At 38.7% G+C, this 23,045-nt stretch overlaps 1 protein-coding gene across 1 annotated transcript in view; it reads left to right on the forward strand.

Annotated features, from left to right (window-relative positions):
- Nucleotides 1–16,031, forward strand: part of spon1a (spondin 1a) — a 281,162-nt gene extending 265,131 nt beyond the window's left edge. The window contains exons 11-16 of the mRNA XM_067419702.1: nucleotides 1,285–1,467; nucleotides 7,018–7,188; nucleotides 8,204–8,371; nucleotides 10,442–10,606; nucleotides 12,666–12,932; nucleotides 15,542–16,031. Of these exons, the coding sequence (XP_067275803.1) occupies nucleotides 1,285–1,467; nucleotides 7,018–7,188; nucleotides 8,204–8,371; nucleotides 10,442–10,606; nucleotides 12,666–12,932; nucleotides 15,542–15,705 (1,118 nt within the window). The 3' untranslated portion in view covers nucleotides 15,706–16,031. The remainder of the gene's footprint in view (nucleotides 1–1,284; nucleotides 1,468–7,017; nucleotides 7,189–8,203; nucleotides 8,372–10,441; nucleotides 10,607–12,665; nucleotides 12,933–15,541) is intronic.
- Nucleotides 16,032–23,045: the final 7,014 nt, after the last annotated feature.

Here is a 23,045-nt window from a genome sequence, read left to right on the forward strand (position 1 = left end):
ACAAATATATATCCCCTTCCAGATTCTAGGCTATGTGACCTTCATAAGCTGCTTTGCCCAAAGGAACACAGGAACAGAGTCAAAAAAAGCCATTTTTTACAATGTCACTGATAGTATTTGCTCCCAACACTTGGGTGAGTGTGTGGTGAGAAATTGTTCATCCACCACAGACACGGTCTCATATGAAGCAGGTCCACTGCTGAAGCTGCTGCCATGAGACCCATAAGCCTGCGAACAGACCTAGAAGAATGTTTCACCCTGCTCTGAATCAATTCAGACAAAGGCGAAATGAAAGGCTGTAGACAATCACTCTTGCATCATGCATGAGTTCAGTTCCACCCCTAGGAATACAGTCTGTTGCCTCGGCAACAAAACAGTCTTCTGAAAGTTTATTCTCAGATCTAGCCTCTGTAGATGATCAAGAACAGGTGAGCCACTGAAACACAGTAAAACTCTGAAGGTAGCATGGACAAAAATATCTTATTCCTGAAGAATAGAAACCTAAGGAGCGATAGCCCAATCTTTTAAGGTAATGGTGACACTTCCGGAGGGTGTTCCCTTCTCAAGGGAACTCCCACTGCGTTGTAAAATGACTCTTTGGGGAACGCCCACAGCGTGACGCATCTGAAGCATGAATGAGAAACTAAGACCGATCCTGATTGGTGCTACCTCATGACGTAGTAAGTGACAGCATACCAGGAAGTATAAAGGGACGCCATATCACAATAGCGCTAGCCTTTTCGCAATGAAGTAAATCACTCCCAGGCATGGAGAGGCGTGGCAAGGCGATGCAGTGTCTCGTTCCCTCTCGGGGAACAAGGGTTATAGTCATAACCCGAGACGTTCTCTTAGCATTCACTACTGACGCAGAGTCAAGTAAACTTATGAAAGCCAATATCTTTTTTGTGGCAATCAACAAAAGCATTATGTTAAAGCGGACCTCATAATGACTTCATTTACATTTGTGGTTATCTCAGATAATATGTTATTGGGATAATTTAATGTTAAAGAGTTCATATTGAAGTCTCTAATATTTTTGATTGTTGACTTTAGCATCTTAGCAAATCTCAGTGAGCATATTTTTCCTTTCAACTCCAAAAGAGATCTCTGTAAAAAATTTAGAGATTTAAGCAATGTTTTCTCTCCATTTGATCTCACTGAAGTTTTTTTTTTTTTCTTTCTCATGGTTACTCTCTCTATGAGCTTTCAAAATGGTAACAAATGGAAATGTCTTATTATCAAACTTTTTATCCACTCACTTCTTAATTATTTATGTTTGGTCAGATGACACTCCGGAGACATGTATCTACTCCAACTGGTCTCCATGGTCTGCGTGCAGCTCCTCAACGTGTGAGAAGGGAAAGAGGATGAGGCAGAGAATGCTGAAGGCACAGCTGGATCTCAGCGTGCCCTGTCCACATACACAAGACTTTGAGCCCTGCATGGGGCCTGGCTGCAGTGATGAGGGTAAGAATCAAACACACACAAATTCAGGGTTTCATTCCCCAGATGTAAATGAACATGGAAGATATTGTCATTCATATTCAAAGCTCTTTTTAAAACCATAGTGATGAGCCTTGCCATCTACTGTCTACATAGGCAGCCTTCTAAGGGGCCATCCACAAAGGACATGTTCTTGTTATAAAACCAGCATGACAGGGTGCAATAGAATGAATGCAGAGATATAAGGGCCCTATCATACACACCAAGCTCAATGCGACAGCAGGCAAGTGTTTTTTGCTAGTTTCAGCGCAGCACAGTCATAATTTTCATGTCCAGCATTGTTTAAATATCAAATGCACTTGCGCACATCTGTTCGCCCATGGGCGTGCTGGTCAGAAAACGAGGTTTGTTCAGACGCATTGCTATTTTGAGGCAACTGAAATCGACTGTGACATTGAATATAAAAAACCTGGTCTATAGTCAATAGTGTAGTATTTTTTGTGATATTTAAAGGGCACGTTAGTAATGTTCTTATAGGAGGGTGCAAAACTCGCATGAACTCTGCTTATTACACACACATGGATGCACAGCAGCATACAAACATTTTTAATAAATTAAATAAATAATAATTCATTAATAAAATGATTCCTCTCTGGATAAACATTTGGTCTTTCCGCTTACAAATTCCACCATGTAAATAGTGAATTTGCCGTAGTGCAACCCAACTGGCTTTTAAAGGAAATGGGAGATGCGACTCTGATTGGTTTCTTGCATGTTATGCCCAAAACACACCCATAACTACAAGCCTTTTGGACCATTGTTATTTCTGTCCATCGTTGAACTAGCAAAAGTGGATTCTGATACACCCTGAGTGCACCTGTACCACGCATTTCAGAACATACTCTCTGATCGTTAAAATAGTATCCAGTTGTTTACATGACACCATTTTCAAATAAAAACTGAAACCTTTTTATGCTTTTTGGCCATTCATTTACACAACATCAATGGCTTTTTGCTGGCCTACTACTTTTGTAGTAAATGCATACTACATTTACACAATGTAGTATGCACACAAATAATGTATGTATGATTGTAAAGAAACACAAAGTGCCTGTAGACTGAACATGTAGTATGCATACAGAAAATGCATACTACATGTTCAGTCTACAGGCACTTTATGTTTCTTTACAAAGTGACATCACCAACTACAGGCCTACCATACAAAATACAGCAGTGTATTATTTTCACAGCTCCACGGGAACAGGGATCATTTTGACAATGTTTTCTTAGGGATAGAAAAAAAAAACTTTGACATGTAAATATACCCTAATTTAACTTGACAGTTTTTTATTTATTTATATTTTATGTTGTCTATGTACATCAGATTGGTGTCCTTGCATCGTATTACTGTTTGTTCAGCATCTCTCACCGGGAGCACACTGGGATAAATGCTAAAAATTGGTTGGCTGCTGGCGAACATGTTTGTTTATCCGTATGATTAATATTTAAAGAACATGTTAGCATGTGTACCAAAGATAATGCATATCAGTTTCCAACTCATTGATCACACTTTTCTGCTGTTGTAGTAAGTCTATAGTATATCTATTTATAGTAAGCTTTGTTTGCCTCCCAGGCACCATCAAAACATTGACAGCGATCCGCTCAGATCTATCAATCCGCATGGTAATCAATGGTACGATTGTGCAATCTTGTGGAATGTGTATGCATATGCTATGCAGTTTTTCGCGTCCATATGATACACACTTTATGGCATGCATATGACACGCTATTGGGTAAGTTGGAGGTGGTGGGGTGGGTGTTTTGTATGTATAATACACCATTAAGTGCGTATCATATGCACGCGAAAAACGCCGCATATGCATGCCAAAACCCATTTTGTCATATACATTCCACGAGATTGCACACATACTATTTATAGGCATTTTCGTGAGATCGGGCTCATCAATCCATTTCTAGCTCAACCTATGGCAAGAGTTTAGGCCTTGGCTACTGTATCAGGTCTGGTCAAGTCACCTGTATTTGTATAGTGCTTTATACAGGTTTACAGTGATTAACAGGAATATAATGATTCAGCAATGAGTTCAATTCGGCTGTGAAGTAGCTCTAAAAAGATTTCAGTGTTCAGCTGAAGTCAGTTAACTTTGGATTCAGTTCAGTTGTAAAGATGATTAATTAATAAATTAGTTCAATTCAGCTCGATTCAAATAAATCCGCTCTGCAGAAAACAGTTGTCATAGTCCAGTTTCGTTTTTTTTAAATAGTTTCAGTGCAGTCAAATCTAGTTGGTGTGGGACCACGGCTGACATGATACATGGGAAAAGACATTTAGCTTAATTGACAGACGTTAAAGCCTAATCTTACTGCATTTAGATCTTCATCAATTAAACAGGTCATGAATATGTCAAAAGGAACAAGGCATTGCAAGGCAACAAGCTAAAATAGATATTTGAATGTCATACATTATCATTATGCACCTATTAAAAAGGACAAATGTTACAGTTTATATTATGTACTTTGAGATGTCCAATGTAGACAGCCTCAAAAAGTTGTGGTGCGTCATGTTAAAAAAATGCACTTGGTGCAGATACTGTATATTGGATGGGTTTATTTACTACTCAAGTTCACTCTAGATAGAGTGTTAACCTACTCAACTGCTAATTGAAAGGCACCCTTTTTTGACTGCTAAGACATATGCTATATTTTTTATATTTTATCAAATATGCTATATTTTTGTAATTTTGCTTGGTGAAACTAAATCAAAATATTTAAGTTGATCCTCGCATTGAATTAATTTTTTCGACATTGGCCACTAGATATGGAGTCGGTATCAGACATTGCAACTAAATCTGATACAACCCCTCCTATGAAATCTCTGCAAACAATGAGCTGTTAGAGCTTATAGTTTGTGCCACGGCCCGGTAAAGTTTGAATTGATCTGGCCATAGCCATTTAGATGAGAGATATATGTCAGATCATAATTCTTCAACTAGTTGGAATCAGACATGAGGGCTTTTTGATTTTGGCTAGGAGGATGGGAAAGAATGATGATTGAGCTTTCCTGGTTCCTTTAGTGGTTGAGACTTGGTGAGTGTATAGAGAGTTATAAGTTTAGGGTTTGGTAGTTGTGTTTAGTTTGGTACTAGTTTTAGTGTTTCTGTTCTTGCCATCACTAGGGTGAGATCTAGGGGCAGATGTGGGTGGGTTTTAAAGTGGGTATTATTGTTCTTAGTATCCTAGCTATTGTTGACCCGCTAAAAGCTAAGCTGTGGCTGATGTGCGAGGTGAAGACTCCCAGGTAGTGAAGAAAATCTAGGAAAGATTTCATGAAGCAGAGGTGGACCTCTTGGCTCCCAACCAGACAATGCAATGTCCCCTCTACTTCATTCTACTTCACTCAATGTCCCCCTGGTTATGGATGCAATCGCATATGCATGGCTCTGAATGTGCCTGTATGCGTTTCCCCCTGGTTCTTCTGCTCCTGGGAGTTCTAGTCAGAGCTTGCCTCTGACTGAGAGTGCAGGGGACAATATTTCACCCCCAGCCCAACCTTCATGTTTGACCCCTGATAGGTACCAACTGAGGGATACTGGGCTATCACCTAAGTTATTGAGACCATTCTCAGTGCTAGGGCTATGTAATAAATGTGGTGTCTTTGAAATATGGTGCCCTGCATGTAATGCAGATCCAGTTAACTGCCAGTTTGCTTTAGTTCTGGGCTTCCTGTAGGAGAATTATCAGCAGGCACATACCCCGCCACTCACAAGGTTTATGTGGCCGCTTCATCAGCTTGCTGCGCCTTGATTAACGGGGTGCCATTAGGGAAACGTCCTCTGCTCACTCGCTTTGTTCGTGGGGCCAGACAACAGAGGCCTACCGTTAGAATCAAGATCCTGTCATGGGACTTAGCTGTAGTCCTTAAAGGGATAGTTCTCCTAAAAATGAAAAAAAAAAAAAAAAATGTTTATCTGCTTACCCCAAGGCATCTAAGATTTAGGTATGTTTGTTTCTTCAGTAGAACACAAATGGAGATTTTTTACTCCAACCGTTGCTCGTATAATGCATGTCAATGAGGTGTATTTCTATGAGAGTAAAAACACATAGACATACAAATCCATATTAAACCCTGTGGCTCGTGGTGACACATTGATGTCTTAAGACACAAAACGATCGGTTTCTGCAAGAAACTGAACAGTATTTATGGTTTTTAACCTCATATCAGACGAATCTCATCTAGTATTCCCAATGGCATTACTTCCGTTTGAATAAGGTCAAAGTCCCGTCGCGTTCATAGAGATATTTACATAGATTCCTCATTCGACAAATCCATGCAGGCACTAACTATATATATATATATATATATATATATATATATATATATATATATATATATATATATAAATGACTGACAGACAGACAGACAGACAGACAGAGAGACATAGACAGATATATATATATATATATATATATATATATATATATATATATATATATATATATATATATATATATATATATATATATATATATATATATATATATATATATATATATATATGACGGGCGGGCGGGCGGGCGGACGGACGGACGGACGGACGGACGGACGGACGGACGGACGGACGGACGGACGGACGGACGGACGGACGGACGGACGGACGGACGGACGGACGGACGGACGGACAGACAGACAGACAGACAGACAGACAGACAGACAGACAGACAGACAGACAGACAGACAGACAGATAGATAGATAGATAGATAGATAGATAGATAGATAGATAGATAGATAGATAGATAGATAGATAGATAGATAGATGATAGATAGACAGACTCTTTGTTAACACACACACACACACACAAAACACCCCTGCCGTCTAATGCAATCCACAGATTAGTGAGTGGACAGATCAGGTTTTTCTTTAGTGTTTACTGAGGTGGCAACATCCATTATCGATGATATACTGTATAAGTGACCTCCAGGGTACCATATTTACTGATGGTTTTATTAATGATTCAATAAGCAACCTTTTATCAAGCAGAACAAATGCCGGTAATTTGAAAGAAGAGAGAAGTCCAAACTTTGCAGCATATACTTTTCGTCTTGACCATCTAACTAAAGATTAAGTAATATTAGCAATTATCGACGTTCTTGATTAAATTTCACAGATGAGTGAGCATTGTTAATGAATGTATATTAGAAAATTGAATAGGGTTTAGAAAGGCTAAATTGGTTTAAGAAAAAAGTTAAAAAGATCTCATGTCCTGCTGGTAAATATTGAAGGTGATATCTGTATTGTAGAACAAGTAACTAGACTGTGAATAAATTGGCTACCATATTAAAAAAATAATAATAATTGCCCTCCTTAAGTAAGTATGATGTGATTGTTCTAGTAGGGCTCTTGACCAAGATGTTCTACCAGCTTTACCAGGCCCCATATACAAAACAGCTAACACTTCAAGCTAAATTTATATGGATTTTCTAGCATGTCTGATGGTTGAATGTGAAAAGATTTTTGAATAAGGACGAGTAACAAAGTGATCCTGGACTTTTACAGATGCTTCCACATGCATGATGTCCGAATGGATCACATGGTCACCATGCAGTCTGTCGTGTGGTGCAGGTGTGCGCTCTAGGGAGCGCTATGTAAAACAGTTTCCTGAGGATGGCTTTGCTTGCACCCTTCCCACTGAAGAGACAGAGCCATGCACAGTCAATGAGGACTGCTGTGAGTATTATTTATCTGTTGGAAGCCAGATTTATTGAAAAATGTTACACATTACAGATATTTAGTTTAGCTATAATTCTCAAAGGTCCTGACAAATCATGTAGATATTTCAAAAGGCACTATAACCATATAACCTAATATAGTCTAATATACTCTGCCTTTCTGTTAACCGTTAAATGCATGAATGTTTCACCAATCATTATTTAGCAACCCGGGTCTATATCTAACACTGGTGTATCTCTTTCTTTATTCCTAGAAATTACTCTACCAATTACAGAAGAATTAAAAAAGTTTTTTGTCACCTTTTGGAGCTTGAAAAGGTTTAGTTTGAGCAGATGTATATTTACGAAAATATAGTTACACTGTAACACACTTTGGGGTAATTAGTGACCCTATACAATTTTTACACAAACATTTATGGGAAAACAGGCATTCTTATATATATTTCTTCTTATATTGTTTGTAATTAATTGATTGAGGAATACTAAGAAGCTTGATGTATAATTTAATGAAGAGGAGGTTAGAGAATGACATATCTGGTCATTGAAGGTTTAAGAGTTGACATTCTTATCCATCTAGTTGTTGCATTCAACCACAGAATAATAACAAAATGTTTTCGCTTTTGCTTTATACGTGCAGACATTTTTTAGCCATCATGTGACTGGCCATAAAGGCCACACCTTTATGTGAACTCCCTGCTACTGACAGAGGGGGAAAATGTATTTCACCAAAACAAAACAAAACAAAAAAACTAAAACTAAAACACTCCCAAACGAGTCTCTGTAAATCACTTTAATAACCTAAATGAAACCTTAGTTTTGCGTGTATAATGATTTAGCATTTAACTGTCTGAGATTAACCAATCCCTTTCAGTATGTTTTAATAATAGGCCAAAAGTTGTTTTGTAGGCTTCTCCCACTGACACATTCTTCACTTTAATGCCATGTAGGGGTGAATTCAGGTTGAATGTTCCATCAAACTGAATTCACTCTACTATATGTTTCTACTGGTGTAGCTCCAAGCAGTTGCCTGGTTACTGAATGGGGTGAATGGGATATATGCAGTGCCACCTGTGGGCTTGGCATGAAAAGACGAGAACGGATGGTGAAGATGCCCCCGTCTGATGGCTCCATTTGTGGGGCTGAGGTGGTGGAAGCTGAGAAGTGTATGATGCCAGAATGCCGTAAGTGCCAGTACTCACAAGCATGCCCATATAATTATGCACTTCCATGTACATCCAGTTTAACATATTCACACACATTCACAGGAACATTAACAGATTTCCAGCCATGTATGTGAATGTTTATGTGGACATTATTTAATATACATATACATACATGGCCAAATTTGTCCAGTTGTGGTCCACAATTACATATACAATGATCAGGCATCGGATTATGACCACAGACAGGTGAAGTGAAGAATACTGATTATCTCTTCATCATGGCACCTGCTGGTGGGTGGGATATAATAGGCAGAAAGTGAACATTTTGTCCACAAACTTAATGTGTTAGAAGCAGTAAAAAAAAAACCTGCAAATGTAAGGATTTGAACGAGTATGACAACGGCCATATTGTGATGGCCAGACAACTGGGTCAGAGCATCTCCAAAAATGCAGCACTTGCGGGATATTGCTTGTCTGCAGTGGTCAGTATTTATCAAAAGTCCAAGGAAGGAACAGCGGTGAACCGGCGATGTGGTCATGGGTGGCCGAGGCTCATTAATGCTTGTGGGGAGAGAAGGCTGGCCCATGTTGTCCAATCAAACACAGAAGCTACTTTAACTCAAATTGCTCAAGAACTTAATGCTGGATCTGATAGAAAGGGGTCAAAAATACACAGTACATCGCAGTTTGTTGCTAATGGGGCTGCACAGCCGCAGCCCAGTCAGGGTGCCTATGCTGACCCCTGTCAATGGCCGAAAATGCCAACAGGGGACACATGAGCATCAGAACTGGACCGGAGAGCAATGCAAGAAGGTGATCTGGTCTGATGAATCACATTTTCTTTTACATGGATGGCCGGGTGCATTTGCCTGGGGAACACATGGCACCAGGATGAACTATGGTAAGAAGGCAAGCTGGAGGAGGCATTGCTTTGGGCAATCTTCTGCTGGGAATCCTTGGTTCCTGCCATCCATGTGGATGCTACTTTGACACGTACCACATACCTAAGCATTGTTGCAGACCATGTACACCTTTTCATGGAAACGGTATTCCCTGGTGGCTGTGGCCTCTTTCAGCAGGATAATGTGATCTGCCACAAAGCAAAAACTGTTCAATAATGGTTTGAGGAGCACAACAAAGAGTTTGAGGTGTTGACTTGGCCTCCAATTCCCCAGATCTCATTCCAATCGAGCATATGTGGGATGTGCTGAACAAACAAGTCCGATCTATAGAGGGCCCTCCTCACAACAGGACTTAAAGGATATGCTGCTAACATATTGGTGCCAGATACCACGACACTTCTTCAGGGGTCTAGTGGAGTTCATGCCTCGACGGGTCAGGGCTGTTTTGGCAGCAAAAGGGGGAACAACACAATTTTAGGAAGGTGGTAAATAATGTTATGCCTGATCAGTTTACACATATGCATAACTATATTTTCACACAAAACACAAGTAGTGAACACATGTACCGTGCACTTTAACATATTCAAATACAAAAATCACAAACATACACTATTTAGTAATGTGTTAATACACATACATGTATGTGAATATTAAAGTCCGCATTAAATCAAAAAAATATTTTTTACTTTGTTAGGACATATTACAGGTCTTAGGGTGAACAATTAATCCATGCAATTTAATACACAGAAAACAATTGTTTGCCGTAGTAATCTTTAATCAAAATCTGAAAAGTTACTTTCTGTCTAGAAACAGCGTTCCTTCTCAGATGATGTCAGTTTGACGGCTTGCGGTTTAAAATGTGTAACCACTCCCCTCTACCATTCGTCTGCTATGAGCGAGAGATGGAGAGGAGGAGCGCTGAAGTAAAACCCTGCCCTCTGTTCAATATTCAATTTCACTTGGAAAAGCGTCACAGCACTGAAGAAAACTCACTTGCTACTTCCGGTTCAGTGGGACTTTAACATAACATACATAAACATTCACATTACGATATTCACACATATATTCACATGCCAACATTACCATATTCAAGCAGAATACATGGCCATTTATACAAAATACACATCATCATCCTTCCAGTCCTGTGTTGTTATGCTGCAAGTTTTTTTTTTTTTTTTTTGTATAGATACTATCCCATGTTTACTGTCCCCGTGGTCGGACTGGAGTGACTGCAGTGTGACATGTGGTAAAGGAACACGGACACGTCAGCGCATTCTAAAATCACCTGCAGAGTTAGGAGAATGCAGTGAGGATCTGGAACAGTTGGAGAAATGCATGCTGCCAGAGTGTCGTGAGTTGCACATACTCTTCCTCTATCATACCAAACAGACATTCTTGAATATGTGGTTTGTGGGGCCTCCCTATGCGCAATGGCTTTTAGTTTAGGGGAATTCTATTCCCCTAAACTATCCTGTCACACAAAACTTTTGGCATTTTTTGATAAAAAAAACAACAACAAAAACCTGTTATGTTAAGTATTTTTTTAATGCCATTTGGTTTATAAGGACACATGTCAAACATGTAGTTCTTTTTATTAATTTATGTAGCTTCAACTATTAATATTATGAATCCTCCTTCAAAGCAAATATTAAGTGGCAATATTAGCCATTAGAGTATGCATGGATCTACACTTTGAAAATTCACCCAAAATAGCAGACCATCCAGGTATCTGTGGGACACACTTCAACATGCTATGGTTTTGGACACAAACTCATAATCTCTGACCTCTATTCTAATCTCTGATGTTATGTAAACTGTGATGCAGGATGTATCTCCAGAAACAGGGCTGAAGATTATCACGATACACAGTCAACTTGTATATTAAACTATTGAACTATGTATATCACTCTCTCAATCATGCTGTACGTTCTAAATTCGTACTTGTCTGAGTGAAGAACCCTTTAGAAACATACAAAACCAAACATATACATATTATTTTACTTGAATACTTAATTATCTCTTTTTGAGATAATGAGATCTTGGTAACACTTTAACACAACATTAGTTAAAGGGTTAGTTCATCCAAAAATGACATTCCCTCATGTCATCCTCATGTCGTTCCCAACCCGTAAAACCGTTAATCTTCGGAACACAAATTAAGATATTTTTGATGAAATACAAGAACTCTCAAGCCCCTCCATAGACAGAAGTGCTCATGTGAAAAGCATATGCCAATAGCAAGCCGATGTGCTGGCGTAGCTCTGACGTAACTCTGAAGTGCTGTACTGTTTTACTACGTCAACAGCGTAGGAGACTGGCACAGATGTGAAGAAATTGTTTAATAAAGTTGTTATTTTTGTTTGATTTTTGCACACAAATTATTTTTATCGCTTCATACATTTCAAATTAAATGAATCATATGTCATATGGACGATTTTAAAGGGTTAGTTAACCCAAAAAGGAAAATTCATTCAAGTCATTAAATTCAAGTCATTAATTACTTACCCTCATGCCGTTCAACACCCGTAAGACTTCCGTTCATCCTCGGAACTCAAATGAAGATATTTTTGTTGAAATCTGGAATGGCTCAGAAAGGCCTCCATTGACACCAATGTAATTTCCTCTCTCAAGACCCATAAAAGGCACTAAAGACATCTTTAAAAAAACATCTCACTACAGTGGCTCTACAATAATTTCATGAAGTGACGAGAATAGCATTTGTGCGCAAAAAATAAATAAATAACGACTTCTATAGGGATGGGCAGGAGATTCTGTACTCATTCAAAAGATGCACAATAGTACTCTCTAGCATATAAAAGTGAAAAATGTCAGGGTTTCAAACGGTTTTGACATTTAAAACCCTTTATAATGTTTTTTTTTTGTTGTTGTTGTTGTTGTTTTATCTATAATGTGCAATGGGCATGTTAGCTTGCAAAGTTATTCAGATAATCAAAATATCGAAGATGCAAATAATTTACATCAATTCAATTCACCCTTCTCCTGAAGTACATGAAAGTAAGTGACCGGTGAACTGGGAAAAGAATAGAGTAAACTATATAGTTGCCTATTCAATATGTATCTGATATGAATAAAACATTTTGTCAAATTATTGTTGCTGCTTCCATATCAGTGTGTATTTTAACTATAAATGTATTGCTTTAAATTTGTAATGAATGCAAAACATCATGTTATTTGTTAACAAGATTACACGTTTCATAGGACATAAACTCAGTCAGTAGACACATGTTTTTATTAAATACAGAAATATATATTTAATCAATGTTGTGTGAATGGGCAGTGTCTAACTGACAAAATATAAAAAAACAAAATGACAGCCTTTGAAACCATTCAATTCAATTATCTCCTTGTGCTTGAATATTGTCTCTTTTAATTTGTCTTTCTCTCTCTAGCGATGGACTGTAAGATGTCAGAATGGTCTGAGTGGTCAGAGTGCAGTAAGTCCTGCGGGAAGGGTCACTTGATTCGCACACGCATAATCACCATGGAGCCTCAGTTTGGAGGAGATCCATGTCCTGAGACCATACAGAGAAAAACATGCAAGATCAAGAAGTGTAATCAAGGCGGCTTAAACAGTGAAGAGAGGAAAAGACGCAAAGAAGACCGTAAGAATAGGAGGAACAAACAGGGAAGGGAAGAGAGTGCAGATGAGCTTGCAGGTGAACATGCACTGTCGTCTCTGTTAAAGCAATACTTAACTAAAAACTAAACATTCTCTCATCATTTTTTCACTCTCATGCCGTCCCAGATGAATATATATATATATATATATATATATATATATATATATATATATATATATATATATATATATATATATATATATATATATATATATATATACCATGGTCTGTTTAAATACTCGATTCTGAATTCAGTTTAAATACTCGATTCGATGCACAAGAGGTTCATATTTCATATTAAAGACAGACTTTAAGAAATTGATATCACAGATAAACAACACACACACACACACACACACACACACACACACACACACACACACACACACACACACACACACACACACACACACACACACACATTATATATATATATATATATATATATATATATATATATATATATATATATATATATATATATATATATATATACCATGGTCTGTTTAAATACTCGATTCTGAATTCAGTTTAAATACTCGATTCGATGCACAAGAGGTTCATATTTCATATTAAAGACAGACTTTAAGAAATTGATATCACAGATAAACAACACACACACACACACACACACACACACACACACACACACACACACACACACACACACACACACACACATTATATATATATATATATATATATATATATATATATATATAATGAATCTTATTTTTATTTTTACAATAACTCCTTAGGCTTAGACTTTTCTAATATTTTTTATGCATAGGCTGTCTGCATATTAGTTAACCAAGCAGTTTTTTTTTTTTTTTTTTTTTTTTTGTAAAATAAGTTTTCTGTAAAATATTACAAAAATAATAATTAGTATTAATATTACATTGTTATATTTATTCGGACATACTATTTTTTATTTGTAATTATGAAAATGTTATTGTAATGGTAATATTTCCTTTTTATATATATATTTTAGCATTAATAATAATCCTGATAATTATTATTAGTCACATTAATATAAAAACACAAAATGCACACACACTTTTCATTTGTAAAAATAATAATAACAATAATCGCATTTTAAATTGCAATCGCAATTTTACCCAGATTAATCGCAATTATATATTTTCCCCAAATCGTGCAACCCTAACCCCCAGCCAGCACAGTGGTAATAAGGCATGATGGATAAATCGAGACTCATCAGACCAGGCAACATTTTTCCAGTCTTCAACTGTCCAATTTTGTTGAGCTTGTGCAAATTGTATCCTCTTTTTCCTATTTGTAGTCGAGAATAGTGGTACCCGGTGGGGTCTTCTGCTGTTGTAGCCCATCCCCCTCAAGGTTGTGCGTGCTGTGGCTTCACAAATGCTTTGGGGCATACCTTGGTTGTAACCAGTGTTTATTTCAGTCAGAGTTGCTCTTCTATCAGCTTGAATCAATCGGCCCATTCTCCTCTGAACTCTAGCATCAACAAGGCATTTTCACCCACAGGACTGCCGCATACTGGATGTTTTTCCCTTTTCACACCATTCTTTGTAAACCCTAGAAATGGTTGTGTGTGAAAATCTGTGTAACTGAGCAGATTGTGAAATACTCAGACCGGCCCGTCTTACACCAACAACAATGCCACACTCAAAATTGCCTTTCACCCAAAAACCTTTCTTTCCCATTCTGACATTCCGTTTGGAGTTCAGGAGATTGTCTTGACCAGGACCACACCCCTAAATGCATTAAAGCAACTGGCATGTGATTGGTTGATCATATATATATATACTGTATTTAATGCTCAAGAAGGCAACACAATGCATTAAGATCTGGGGTGTGTGAACTTTTTGAATTGGATAAACTGCATACATTGTTTTTGTCTTTTGGGAAGCATGTGGTTATTAGTTTCTGAAGGGCAGTACTAAAAGAAAAAAATATGAGCTTTAAACAAAATAAGAAAAATGTACACATAATCCTGTTCAAAAGTTTCACCCCCTGCTCTTAATGCATTGTGTTTCATTGTTTCTGTTTTCCATTTGTATAAAGTCTTTACCAATTGCTGTTTACATGAATTGCCCATTGTAGTTTATATTAAAGTTTAAATTAAATAAATTACATTAAAATACAAAGTAATCACTTTGGTGATCTGAAATACTTTTCAGATTTAACTGTAATTTGATTACCACCCATTTAAAATACATAACTAAGTTACATGTATTCCTTTACTCCCTAACCCTGATCATAACATTACCACTTCAGACACTGACACTACACCCTTTTTTTAGTAAATTGCCATTAAAACATAGACACTTCAGATTCAGACACTCCCCATTTGAAATGTTGTATCATTACATTGACACTGTGGATACTGGGGCTCTTTTTTTATTTCATCAGTCATATCATTTTCATTAAATGTTTTTTTATTGAGACTACATATGCCAACTCTCTTTTTGAAAATCATCATCACAACATCATCAGTGCAGATGCTAACGTTCTCTGTTAGTAATTCTGTTTAATAGCATCACAACTACAGATGTAGAAGCTCTCCTTTACTACAGAGAATGTCACTGAACAGAATTTCAGTTTATTGACTGATTTTACTGCCATTAACAGCAGTTGTATCCGGTCTAAATTTCTTCCAAAAGGATGCAAAATGAAGCCGTGGTCTGGATGGACTGACTGTACCAAGCTGTGTGGTGGAGGAATCCAGGAGCGGCTAATGACGGCCAAGAAGAGATTCAAAAATGCAAAACTAAATAGCTGTAAAGACCGAAAGGAGATACGGGCCTGCAATGTCCACCCCTGCTAGGGCTGTACTGAGTGGGCTTGTGGGATGGGACCCAATCTAGATTATGAACAGACTGTGACACAATGTCTTTCAGTAATTTAATGCACTCTGTTCAGGGTTGGAAAGCTGCAACAGGCAGTCTGTTATTTTGACTTTTGTTTTCTAGAATTTATAGTGACCCAGGCCTTGTCTTGCCTGTAAACAGATGGAAAACAAGAGGGAGGGTGCTTAGAGTTGCAATGAACTGTACAATTCAGATGTATTAATATGCATTAATATTTATTAGTAACAGCCCTTTGCTTTAAAATGTTGTGTTCTGACATGAAATTTAAGACAATTTCTTCTTGTATACTTGTACACACACAAACACACAAACAGAAAATATTATCCTTCCAAAATTACACAATAAAAAGACTTTTAAAATCACATTCACAACAGATCAAAGACATAATGGTATGTAAAATATGTTTTATGTTTTCCTTATTGGTTTCTAGCTATTATACGAACAGGCCAGGAGAAAGAAAAAAAAGACACATACACATGTTTACATTCAAACTGTAATCAAAGTAATCAGAAGAGCCACATTTAGATGAAAGCAAACAATTCATTTAAGATATTTGAAAATCAATGCTAAAATTACCACATATGTAAAAAAAAAGAAAAAAAAGAAAAGAAAATGTTTTGTATACTATTTAAACAAAGGTATTATCTTGTAACATTTAGACAAAAGGTACACAAATGTACAAATACATAATTTTTGTAATTAAGGATAGATACTTATAATATGGAACTATTGACAGCTTCTAAATAATGTAAACATGAATATGTATTTACAGATATAGAAATAAATATATGTATCGTTTCATTTTTACCATTTTTATAGATGTTAGATCCCTTGACCCCACCACCAAACATAAACAATAATCACTTTTATAGAGTATAAAAAATAATATATAAAACATAGCAGACAGAAATAAATGTATAATGACAAGTTTAGTTTCAAAATACCATTAAATAGATAGTTAATGCTAATTGTTGTTGCAATTATAACAAACTGTGTTGCATTCAGTCATCTCTGCTTTTATGTATATTTTATGGTAATTTTGAGTCACAGCATATTGAGAAAAAAAAACATTTGAGTCCCGCAGCAAAACAACATACCATGACAATTAATGGTAAATGATTACAGAAATATATTAATATTAATTTTAAGGTTTTTGAAAGAAGTCTTTTTTAACATTATGTAATCCTTTGATTAAGACAAGTTGGCACAATACGTCATAAAGAACAGAATTAAATGTTACAATTTCAAATTAGTTAAACGAGTAAACTGTGTTAAATGTTTAATTGATCATAAATACAAAATCAAACAGTCAATTCCAAGATTTGAATATTTATAAATAAGGATTCGTAATGTGTGTCTATAAAGTTCTTCATACATAAATAATTTACATTTTAGATGCTGTCAATGTTGCACTTTTTATTGTCTATTCAAATGCAAATAAAATGGTAAAACCACACTTAAAATACATAAGAGGTATGATGAGATCAAACGATCATTTTAATGCACAATCAAATGCCCAAGCAAAATCTGATACTTAGTCCTACTTAAAAGTCTCACTTTTTATTATTTTTATTTGTATTTATTATTTTTATTTTTTTGCACTCGAAGATAAATTATCAAACCAAAGGGCTTTCTCAAACAAATGATGTTAGTCCTTCTCTTATAGCCTACTTCAATTTGATTTTTTTTATTTATTTTTTATTGACTTTTAACCAGCTGGTATCACACAAGTGTCCTAGCAAAAAACAAGTTTATAGTTTATCACTTTAACTTGTTCCCTTATACAAAATAAATAAATAAAATAATTGTCACACTAACATCTTTGCAAAGTTTGCAAATACAAAATAATGAACATTACATCTATTGATTAATCATTTAAATCATAAGAGACACTTGTAAAAGTGAAAAGTGTGCAATGATTTAGAATGTAGTGTTTAAAATAAATAGTTCATGGTTTTATATATTTTGTCTAACGCAATAACATTCATACAGTTCCGTTATGTTTTCAATATCTTCAAATTTTGGGGAAACATAACAACACTAGATATTACTTTTAAACAAAATGTAGAAAAAAAAATACTTTCAAACAAAATGTAGAAAAAAGTTAACAATTACATCATTATTGTTTTTGGGTTATGAGTTTTTGGAAGCAGACATTTGTTTTTCACTGACAAATCCCTTCCAGCATAAACATTTGCGACTCAAAAGTCACTCACAAATGAACTTAAGACATTAATTCACTTAAATAGTAAGACTTAATTCACTTAAAGCCAATATGACGTACAGTACAGGTAACATCTGCAGTTAAATGGGGGGAGGGGGAGGGGGGAGGGGGGAGGGGGGAGGGGGAGGGGTCCATATAGTTGCCCTATTGTAATCAACCCCTAGATCTGATAATATGTTTGATTTTAACATGTTCTCTGCCCTGAAGTATTGCCATGTATGCAAATCAGCTGTACTTACGTTTGCAAGATTACTGTAAAACTGTTGTGGGAAAATATACGGTTCTTAATGACAATGGCTATTAGCCTATTCCTATTCAAATAAGTAATGGAACTGTTGTCTCATGTGATTCAATTTTGGTGTGTAATTTTCCTGAACTAAAGCACATATAACTAGCCATTCCAGGATTTTCTATGTCTCATGTTTGAAATGAGTTCTGTCTAGGACTCACTGATCTGTTATTATTTTGTTCCCCACTGTAAGACCTTTTAACTGAAATGTTAATTTGTTGGGTTTTGATTTGCTTAGGTTTTATCAGCCCTTCTGATAAATCCATTTTTTATAAGAAATTATTCTTACCAAAGTCTTGCGTAGATGTTTTGTAGTTGTCTCTCTTCCTTGTTGGTCCTCTGACATGATTCATACTTTTTGAATATTTCCTCTTTACAATAAAAGGAAATGTAACAAAGTGCCTAATTAATTTTCTGATTATTTGCGCAAAATGTTTTGTTATATAATCCCACTAATCATATGATCCCCCCAAAAAATGTTTGTGCCCACTGTAAAATCCAACAGTGGTTCTAACTAACACTTTTTAGTTAACCCATATATGCTGTTGGGGATGTTTTCATCCGCTATGGGGTATTTTTGAGTCTTATTTTGGCTATCACTTTCTCCGTTTCAGCAAACAATGATTTTAGGTGACAAATCTTATTATGACACATATTTTGGGAAATGCTTTGTAATGTAAAAAAAAAAAAAAAAAAAAAAGAACACTCAACAGTACACTTTGGGCAAATTCACTACCCTTTTGTTATGTTCATGGCGGGGGGAAAAATCATGATTTTAACTCTAAGATTTATTTTCATTATAAAATGTGATTGTGGACTGGATTTTTTTAACCTCAAGTCTTGAAATTGTCAAAGATTAGAAACAACATTGAATTTGATGCATTGTTAATTTTTGTGCAGCATCAGAATTAAATTAGTTCTCCCTCATTTACAGTTTGTGGCTGTTTTGCCCCATTTACTTCTATTATAACTACATTTTTTATTTTTTATTAAAGCAAAGCCATGACATCATGTAATCATGCATTTTTGATTGTTGGTGGTTTTCCCTTTTGGGAAGAGGTAACATTTGTAATTTTTTCTGTTGATAAACTGGTGGCACCATTAACCCTTTAGATAGGCCTGTGCAAAAAAAAAAAAAAAACAACAACAACAACAACTTTTACATTGAGTTATATGGAGGATAATATTATTGTATTCTCATTGTGGAGGCTGGTCCTGCTGACCATGAGGTCAATCATCTTATCAGCAGATTGAAAACAGAATTTGCGTTGGACCCTTGCGATGGCATAGCGCATCAGCCCCGGAGTCACACCGCTGGCTGGCTGAAGAAAGAGAGTTGTCTCCACATTGGTGGAAAACGTCTTGGTTACGTATGTAACCCTCGTTCCCTGAAGGAGGGAATGGAGACATACGTCGGAATTAGACAGACGAATTGGGATCACTTCTGGGAGCGCCTATCAGCTTTGAGATATAGAAAACGGGCCAATGAACATTGGCGTGCGTGCTTTGCATATCGCACCCCGCCCCGCTGCGCGGGTACAAAGCGGAAGCGATCGGCACGCACAGTGGTTTTTCACGTAGGAGCCGAACCGTGGCTCGAAGGTACAGCAACTGTGGCGATGGGACGTACGTCTCCAGGGTTACATACGTAACTGAGACGTTCCCTGTCATTCGGTCATGTTCGACGTACGTCAGACTTAGACCGACGAATTGAGATCCCTATGGAAAACGCCACAGTTACTACAACTTCCTGCGCCCTGGGGGAGTCTCTCGGACCCCGTCTCAACGGGCGGGGAGTTTCCTGCATGGAGAGTCACGCTGCCATCCCACAAGACCCAATCAGTGGACTATTGGATAACGCTGGGAAAGCATGCCCCTGGAGGCCGCTGCGGAAGCCACACTCCCCCGAAGGAGATAACGTGTGGAATTACACGTATGGACTGGCCGTGGGCAGTACTACATACGGGAGTCCCAGTGGTGGACCCGGCCCTGTTGGGTGGGGGACAGTCACTGCACTGAGACGGCAGAGCGGGCTCTGCCAAGGGAAAGACACGGGCTCGCCGTAAGGAGCCGTACCGTGGAGAATACACATATGGGACCGCCGTGGAGGTCACTACATATGGAACCCAGCCTAACACAAGTTCCACACCGCATACGAGTGTTAGACCTGGCGTCAGACGCTCCGCCACGTCTGACTGCCATGAGTTGCGGAGGACTCAACAGGGTTCGCCATTCTTGGGAACTCGACTGGAGCATATAAGCGCACATATCCGTTCCATGAGGAAGGGAGTGGCGCAGCAAGCCGACACTAGAACGGGCACTTCGGTGCTACCGACTATGAGAAGTGAGTACACGGGAAGATACCGGTTCTTTAAGTAGGCTATAAAATCTAGCGAACGTGTTGGGTGTCACCCAGCCTGCAGCTCTACAAATATCTGTCAGCGAGGCGCCATGAGCCAGCACCCAGGAAGAGGCTACACCCCTGGTGGAGTGGGCTCTAATCCCGAGTGTGCAGGGCATGTCTTGGGACTCATAAGCCAAGAAAATGGCATCCACTATCCAGTGGGGCATCCGCTGCTTGGAGACAGCCTTTCCCTTCTGTTGTCCTCTGTAAGAGACGAAGAGCTGCTCTGAGGTCCTAAAGCTTTGTGTTTTATTCACATACGTCCTAAGTGCTCGGACAGGACAGAGAAAAGCCAGGGCTGGGTCTGCCTTCTCCGAAAGCAGCGCTTGCAGGTTCACCACCTGGTCCCGGAAGGGAGTCGGAAGGGAATCTCCTCGCGCCCCTCAGGAACCTAACAATCAGGTCGTGCTTCCCCAAATACTTACCTTCTACTAGTTCGTGATGGGCAGTGATTGCGGCCACATACACCTTGAGGGTGGAGGGAGACAGTCTTCTCTCCAACCCGTCTTTTAGGAAGAAAAGCACGGCCCCGACCGAATTTCTTTGGGGGTATTCTCGGTGAGAAGAGCACCAGTCGATGAACAGGTTCCACTTCAACGCATAGAGGTGCCTCGTAGAGGGAGCTTTAACGGAAGTGATTGTGGCCTAGAACCTCTGCGTCCCGTCCAGGGACCAGACATGGAGTTTCCAGAGGTCTGGACGCGGGTGCCAGAGGGTACCCTGTCTCTGAGTCAGGAGGTCCTTTTCAGAGAAATGGGCCAAGGAGGTGCTGTCGCAAGGAGCACTATTTCTGAGAACCATGTCCTCATCCTCCCTGACCTTGCACAGTGTCTGTGCAAGAAGGCTCACTGGGGAAAACGCATATGTGTCTGTGCAAGAAGGCTCACTGGGGAAAACGCATATTTGCGTAGGCCCCGGGGCCAGCTGTGTGCCAGCGCATCCGTGCCAAGGGTCCCCTCAGTCAGGGAATAAAGCAACTGGCAATGAGCCGTGTCTGGGGCGGCAAACAGGTCTACCTGTGCAGCCCCGAAGTGATCCCAAGTCAGCTGGACCACCTGGGGATGGAGTCTCCACTCTCCCAGAACCACTGGCTGCCTTGAGGGCTTGTCGGCTCGCACGATTGAGCCGGCCCGGAATGTGAGTGGCACGAAGTGACCTCAGATACTTCAGAGTCCATAACAGGAGATGGCAGGCGAGTTGCGACATGCGACGGGAGCGTAGACCACCCTGTTTGTTGATGTACGCTACAACCGCATTAGACCTGGTCTACACACGCAACTGCTCCACAGACAACACTTTAGTTACTCCATTACACACCTCAGACCACTTTCTCATCACTCTTAACCTCATACTGACTCCTGATACAAAACGTACTCCTACACAGATTACCTTTCGGCGTAATCTACGCTCACTCTCTCCCTCTCGCCTATCCACTATGGTTTCATCTTCACTCCCTCCACCTGCTCAGTTCTCAGCACTGGACACTAACAGTGCTACCGACACTCTTTGCTCCACTCTAACATCCTCCTTAGACAGTTTTTGCCCCCTTTCATCCAGACCAGCCCGCCCCACCCCATCTGCCCCCTGGCTGTCTGAAGTTCTCCGTGAACATCGCTCTGGACTCAGGGCGGCAGAGAGGAAATGGCATAAATCTAAAAACAATACTGACCTTGCCTTTTATCAGTCTCTTCTCTCTTCTTTCTCTACAAATGTCTCCACTGCTAAAACAACATACTACCACAACAAAATCAACAATTGCTCTGACTCTCGCCAACTCTTTAAAACATTCTCCTCTCTCCTTTGTCCACCTCCTCCCCCTCCTTCATCAACTCTTACAGCTGATGACTTTGCATCATTTTTCACCAACAAAACAGCTCTCATTAGCAAACAGTTCTCCTCAACACTAACTGACACGCACATCTCAACAACTAACACGAACACGCTTCCATCCTTCTCTCCACTCTCCGAGGCAGATATTTCTAAACTCATCCTTTCCAATCACCCTACTACCTGTCCACTTGATCCTATTCCCACTCACCTCCTTCAGGCTATTTCTTCTTCAATCACTCCTGCACTCACTCACATTGTCAACACTTCTCTTCACACGGGCACCTTTCCCACAGCATTTAAGCAGGCTCGGGTAACCCCACTGCTTAAGAAACCCTCTCTGAATCCAGCACTTTTAGAAAACTACCGACCGGTATCCCTTCTGCCTTTCATTGCAAAGACCCTTGAGCGAGTTGTGTTCAATCAACTCTCTATGTTTCTTGAACGGGACAACCTCCTAGACAACAACCAATCCGGCTTCAAAAGCGGCCATTCGACTGAGACTGCCTTGCTCTCGGTAACTGAGGGACTGAGACTGGCAAAAGCAGCTTCC

Source organism: Pseudorasbora parva, chromosome 16 (genome assembly GCF_024679245.1).
Source record: "Pseudorasbora parva isolate DD20220531a chromosome 16, ASM2467924v1, whole genome shotgun sequence".
NCBI lineage: Eukaryota > Metazoa > Chordata > Actinopteri > Cypriniformes > Gobionidae > Pseudorasbora > Pseudorasbora parva.